General features: G+C 31.4%; 1 protein-coding gene across 1 annotated transcript; it reads left to right on the top strand.

The window, feature by feature from the left end:
• The first annotated feature begins 127 nt into the window (after window positions 1–127).
• LOC108694686 (serine/threonine-protein kinase A-Raf-like) lies at window positions 128–5,044 on the top strand. Its single transcript, XM_018204328.1, has 2 exons — window positions 128–1,104; window positions 1,335–5,044. The coding sequence occupies exon 2, from the start codon at window positions 1,641–1,643 to the stop codon at window positions 4,152–4,154; it is 2,514 nt and encodes an 837-aa protein (XP_018059817.1). The 5' UTR covers window positions 128–1,104; window positions 1,335–1,640; the 3' UTR covers window positions 4,155–5,044.
• The last annotated feature ends 2,474 nt before the right edge of the window (window positions 5,045–7,518 follow it).

The raw sequence follows: 7,518 nt of genomic DNA, 5'->3' as shown, positions 1-7,518 counted from the left end.
GGATGGCGTATCTACATAATAAATTTACATATAATTTGTCATATATATATATATATATATATATATATATATATATGTTACATATAAACGTGTATATATTAGAAAGTATTGATTTTGCCCAGGTATGCTGTCCCTGGTTCTTGAACGTTCTCCAATTGTCAGCCCTGGTATACGTGACGGGGCGGGAGGCCTTACGTAGGTTGCCCAGCCAATAAGAGATCGACTTTCCGTTGTCACGGTGATAGTGCCGTAAGCTTCTGACGTCAAAGCGTACTTATAGTGACGTCAGAGAACGCGCTACGTGAACGGGCAAGTGTGTTTACAGAAAAATTGAACTTGAACCTGCTCATGAACTTGAATTTGTAGTGCAATTTAGTGCTGAGATTGTTGCTGATCGAATGAATGATCGAATAATCGGCACTGGCAACGTAATACTTTCTTGTCTCTTTCAAGTGTGGCCGATATTCGAAAGTCATGAAACGATGTGACGACGTAACGAGGTCTAAATTTAAATGCTTCATCGAGCGGATACGCGTCAAGATTCGCAGCGAAGCGTTATACCTGCGAAGGAACAATAGTCGAGGTTGTGCCGAGAACTAATCGTAGAATATGTGAATTTTTAAGCGTTTTGCTAGGCACAGTCCGGAATTACTTAAACTTTGCAGTACGAATGGAGCCATGTATTATCCGATCGATCGGGATGGTTAATATTCGCAATCGGAAATTTTCACGATTCTGGCAATTTTCGAGTGATTACTTTGTTTTCGCTAATTCTCGGTGTGTTAATCGCAATATTTTCAACAACGGTGGTGAAAAGGGACGAAAAGGAGAGGGTGGAAAGAAAGGGCAATGGGAAGAGGGAGAAGTATGGGCACGTGAAGAGGTCAAGGTGACAGGAGGGGGAATCATTGCGAAGGTCACGAACAGCACCGGCGCACCACTGACCTTTAAAAGCTGCGTATCGTTTGTTCCTGCTACAGTTCGGTTTTGGAGCTTTTAGAAATCAGACTGAGCTTATACATCACACGCGCGCGATTCACTCAACGCATGACTGTCAAGAATAAAAGATTACATCGCTGACAAATTTTCAGCGAAAAATAAGAGGTAAGGAAATAAATGAAAGATATAAAAAAAATGTATATGTTTTATTTTATTTATGTTATTTTATTTATATATTTTATATATAAATAAAGTAATATAGGGAGAGGTGAGAGAAAAAGAAGAAAGAGAAAAAAATTGTGATGGTTGCAAAAGATAATAGTCAAACTTATAGATAATAGGTATTGTGATTAACAAGAAAATATAATATATTGCATATTGTTATATGCTTGCAGGAAGCATTGATACGACACGTATTCAAGGTACAACAAGAAATATAACGAAGAAGAGTGACGTATGCGTGAGAAGACAACTGTATAGCGAAGAGCAAGTACGAGCAAACAATAACAAAAGAAAAAAAGGAAATTAAAAAATTAGTATATAGAGGAACAGTGAGCAAAATAGAGCGATTTAGAGCTCTCTTGAGAGGAGTGTGTAGGTGTTTCCAAGATAATGACAATGAAGATAAACAACCCTTTTCAAATGAAAAAATACAACGGAAAGTTACGATTTGCGAACCTCCTAGGAAGTTTCGACGGCGTATGTCAAGAAAGACTTGGTATGCTAAGCAGCTTAAGATGGCTTATAAGAGGAGAATGCAGATGATTGAGTCTGATGAACTCTATAACAGTTTAGAAATTGAAGAACCGACAGTACCATTGACAGCAGCAAATATGATGATAGATCCTGATAAGTTTGACAATCTAGAGATAGCAATCCCGTCAACATCAACAACAAACTATCCACTATCACGATCCACGATGTTACACAGAGAGCTTCAGGATGCTATCCAAAATGAAGATAGAATGAATGAGTACAATGGATATGATGACAGTCAACAGATTGTAGAATCAGTTCCATCAACATCAACTGCAATCCATTCGGATTCGTATCAATCCCTCATTCAAGAAAAAAAGTCATTGAAATTTGAAATAGATAACATAGGAAAAGTTATGACATGTTGTAAAACTGCTGTTAATCGCTGGCTATCTGTTTTAGATGAAGAATTTCCTGAGAAAGAGTATTTACAAGAATATGAGGAAGGAGCTGATAAACTACATGAATTACAATGTATAGAAATAGAACTTGAAAATAAACAGGAAAAAATAGAAGAATTGGAGAAATTAAGAAAAAAAGCTGAAGAAGCTAAGAAGAAGAAAAAGATATCTATATTAATGATACACCTCCCAAATAGTCAATATACCACTATAGAGGTAAAGGAAGGACTTACTTTAAGGAATGCAGTATCAAAAGCTATGGAACGTCGGCAATTGATTTTGGATGACTGTGCAGCTTATATTAAGCAACGTATGACATATTTTATTTCTTGGGATACAGACATATCAACTTTGCCATGTAAGGAAGTGTTTGTGGAGTATCTGGAAACATTTCCTGTTCCAGTTTTTTGGACTCATAATTTTGCGGGTACCAAAGTTTTGTTAGGTTATTGTTATGTTTGTGGAAAGAGTGTTCTTTATGGATTTATCTGCAAAGCATGTAATAGAAAATTTCATACAAAATGTGTAAGTTATGCGTCTTTACTCTGTGAACATATACGAAGACGAACAGCTTATTATGAAAGATTATTGGCTAATAATCCAGCTACAGGAATTATTCAAATTCCACCAGTACCTGTACCGAGTATTAGTTCAAGGAGACGAATTAAAAAACCTGCTCAGGACACTGAACCAACCACAATTGATAAGACCACTCAAGTCACTACAAGAACAAAATTTTTGCGATATCCTAGAAGAAACAAAAGACATCAAAAATCAAAGGACCAAGATGATTCATGTGCTGATGATACAGAATCTGAAGATAGTATTTTCAGTCAAGATTCAATAAGAGATTTTAAAATTGTAGCGGAAGAAATCACGTATGAAGACGATGATGAAAAGGGAAAGGGAACTTACGGAACTGTGTATAAAGCTGATTGGTATGGACCTGTGGCCGTGAAAAGACTTAATATTGAAGTTCCTACAGAACTAGAAATAGAAATGTTTAAAAATGAAGTGAACGTTTTACGTAAAATTCGGCATATGCATGTGTTATCATTTATGGCTTGTATTGTTAAACCTTATTTAGCAATTATTACGCAATGGTGTGAAGGAAACTCTTTATATCATCGTCTGCATGTCGCAGAGGACGAATTAGAAATGATTACAATTGTGATAATTCTTAAACAAATTTCAGAGGGCATGGATTATTTACATGCCCGAAATATTCATCATCGGGATTTAAAAAGTAAGAATATTTTTTTTCATAATGGACTTCACGTGAAGATTGGTGACTTTGGCCTTGCAGTAATGAAGAGTCGACAACCGAGAAATAATAGAAGAGATGAATTGGACGAAAAGGACGAAAGGGATGAAAGGGACGAAAATGATGAAAATGATGAAAAGGATGAAGAGATTGAAAAGGGTAAAAAGAATAAAAAGGTAGGCACTGATGACAAGATTAAAAAGACTAAAAGGACTACTACAAAAACTAAAAAAGAGTTAGAAGAAGAGCTAGAGAACCAGCTAGCTGGTTCAGTTCGTTGGATGGCTCCGGAAGTTTTAAGGTTTAAAGAAGACTATCCATATAGTTTTCAATCTGACGTATATGCATTTGGTATAGTAATGTATGAATTATTTGCTCGTGATTTACCGTATGGTTATAAAACCGATAAACTGTTTATTTTATATAATGTAGGACGTGGCGGTTTAAAACCCGACGAGAAAAAAATACGTTCTGATACACCTAAAAAACTCGTAAAACTTTACAATCAATGCATTGAGTTTGAGAAAGAGAAGCGACCATTGTTTCCCTATATTTTAAGGCAAGTGTACCATGTTTTCAAGGCTACACCGAAAATAAGAAGAACGACTTCTTTACCATTAAAGACTGACGTGTTAGCAGATACCTATATTGAACGAGCTGACGATGTTCAAGACTTTCTCACATCTGACGCTGATGATTATGATGACGAAAAAGCTGATATCGACGCTAACATTAATGCAAATGTAAGCGTTAGCAATAGTGCTAGTGTTGTAGATGTTTTTGCTGACTTTTAAAATTGATAACAGATAGTGAACTAGCTAAAATTGGAACAAGAATAGCTTCCTTAAATAACGTATTTACAACGAGGAGAATAAAGATATAGAGTTCAGCAATGAGTAGTAACTGCACATGCATCAAGCTTTTCTCTTTGTAAATCTCGTTCTCTCCAGCGATTGGTCACGTAGTCGGCCGCCAAGGGAAAGTGAGATGTTCATCGCAGGCGCAGTTTGAACTCTGTATCAGAAAAGGACAGCATTTTTGCTCCAATTGTCACAAATCCTGCTGCGCTTTTTCCTTCAGCGATTGGCCAAGCAGTTGGTAGAAGAAAGGGAGAAGTCTAGTGCAGTTCAATCTCACTATCTCAGAGTTAGAAAGAGAAGGTAAGCCTATCATAGATTTCTTTCTCTTTCTAAAGTAAGTAAAGCACATGTGATCGAATGCGCAGTTTGTTCTTATTACAGGTCTAGCAACGTATAAGTTTGTTATTCTATTTTTTTTTTAGAAGTTTAAAGAAAAAAATCTTTGTAAAAAATGATATATTGTATATATATGTGTATATGTGATGTAGCGTATATTGATTTTGTATAAGCTTTACGAATAGGGATCTGGACCGAACTGCATCTTAAACCAATTAATAAGATCCAATCAACATAATAAGAAATAAATACGTATGATAAGTGTTATAACTCTTATTACACAGGATGCGGAAACGCTTGACGTGCGGCAGGATCGAAATGATTTTTTACATCTTCTTTTATCTCAATTATATGCTCATTTTGATTCTTCTTTTATATTTTAAGGTGCTGTAATATGTATTCATTGTCAAGCAGAACAGTTTGATCTGAATATGATAGTACAACGATTAGTTTTTAGCTGTTACTCTGTTCTGCTTTTCAAATATAATATGGCCTAAGATAATTGTATTCAACATGAATAGCAAGCATATTAGAATATATGTATTAAAATTGAACAAGGTGATTAATTATACAAATTTCGAAAAAGTTTTTAATAAAATGTTTATCATAAACTTTGCGTCTCTAAAAAATTTAATTAATTAAATCACCGTTTTAAACTTAAGTTTTAAAGTTTTAAGTTTATTATTTAAATATGACATCGAGACAAAAGGTAGACATTAAATATATATGTACAGACTTTTATAATGTGTCAATCTATGTTTAATTGTTAAATCATATTTTAAACAAAATGTGGATCCTTTCCTGTATTACAACGGCATTCAAATCTTTACGATGCAAATATTTTTAGTGCTGTTATAATACGCGAAATAACAATTTTGAATTTGGAATCGGTCTAGAGAGAATATTACTCAGTTGACATCGGAAAATTGTCATTATGTCATATTTTAAATCTCTCTCATTCCATTAGAAAAATATAAAAATATTAAAAAAAAATTAAAAAAATATATTTTTATATATATATGTATATACGCGTAAAAAAAAGTGAGAAATATTTATTTATGTACGTGTATACACAAGAAAAATATATCTAAGAAAAAAACGGAGTAAGATGGACCACAGACGGAGTAAAATGATTCAGTTGCTAGATCTCGCGTTTTAATAGCTTTTTTTTTCTTAGAAAGTTACCTTACCTTCTCTTATTTATGTACATGTATGTATGTATGTATCTATGTATGTATGTATGTATGTATACACATATATGTAAGGAAAAAATAAAATATTCGGTATCATTTTTATAATTAATGTGAAATCATTTCTCTACAGTGATATATGTAAGAAAAAAATAAAATTTATTATTCTGTATTATATATTTATGTATAATAAATGTGTAATTATTTCTTTATACCAATTCTATCCTGAACAATCCTTACGTCTCATCTAATTTCTTTCATAGGACAGAAATTTAATTATTCAAAATATACGCGCTAAGTATATCCACATGTTATCGATTTGCATATAAGATCATTAATGTCTTAACACATGAATGTATGTGTCTATAAAAATACATACGTACATACATACATACAAATGGGAATGCATATATATTTCGATGCATAAATTCATGTGTCAAAACATTAATAATCAAAAAAGTATTTACATCAATAAACACAAGGAATTTATACTTAAAGAGATGTATTTATCACCAAATCGTACTTAATAGTGTATATAATAGAAAACGTGCATGTTTTTCTTTTTTTTTTTTAAAGATGTTTTAGCTATTTTGCAGCGATATTGTGCAATTTTGTGCAATTTTATGCTGTAGATAATACAAAAAATGCGATTTTATATGAATATCAAATCTAACAAAACAAATAAATCATTTTTTAAAGAATTGTGCTCAAAATACAGATATTCAGATATAATAATAGAGTAATTCAAATTTTTATACTTTTGATAATGTTTTTTTGAGATGTGATACATCTTTAACGTTATGAGACAAAACACCCAATAGGTATATAGTTTTTTTGAAATTTTGTTATTAATATTTATTAATTTAATGATTATATAACAATATAGTATTTCCATAGGCCTCGATTTCATAACAGGTATATGATAACTTTAGCATCAACAATATTTATGAGTTTATCATCGAAATTATACATGGGATCTCGAGGCTTTCTGTAAATTACATAACTTATTATCCTTGTCGTCCATGTATTGATTTTTATTACCATTTTTCTCTTCCCTTACATTATAGAAGAATGAAGTTCAGATCAGTTCAAACACAACTATTTTCGTACCATGAAATGCACAGGATTATATGAGTTTTTTTCTTACTTTTTACTCTAACGAGTAAGTTAAAATTAATGATTATAAAATTAAGTTAGTTGAAAGTTAATAAACAAAAGTAACTCAGTTTAAAGTTGAATTAAAGTTAACTTAAGTTAAAAGTTAATTTTTTAAATTATTAAATTATTAAATTAAATTAAAATAATTATAATTATGTAAAATGCATATTATAAATAATTATTAAATTTTAATGGGGGTATAATTTCAAAAATTTTATCATTTATAATTTAGGTTTTTTTTTTAAAATCATCAGTCGCTAGTAAAATTTTTGTTTCTTTTTATTCAAAGTAACAAAATCATAATTATAACGATAGTTGCGACGGACATGAAAGCTGTTTAATGTTTAATGTTCAATATTGTTTAATGTTCAAATTTTATAGAAGAAAAGAATATTAGTACTTTTAAAGAAATAAAAATATTCGCTTCTTGGGAATATAAATTTATTCGAAAATAATTAATAATTTAGTTAATATATATAAGTGTAAACTAGTTGAAAGTTATTTCATTTGTATTTACTTTTATTATTATTACTTTTATTTATAGTATTGCTAAAACTGTGCTTTAAAGTTATCTTTTATATTCTAGAAGTAGCAAACTATCTAAACAGTAATTT

Source organism: Atta colombica, unplaced genomic scaffold, assembly GCF_001594045.1.
Source record: "Atta colombica isolate Treedump-2 unplaced genomic scaffold, Acol1.0 scaffold121, whole genome shotgun sequence".
Taxonomy (NCBI): domain Eukaryota; kingdom Metazoa; phylum Arthropoda; class Insecta; order Hymenoptera; family Formicidae; genus Atta; species Atta colombica.
This window is presented reverse-complemented; position numbering and strand designations above follow the sequence as displayed.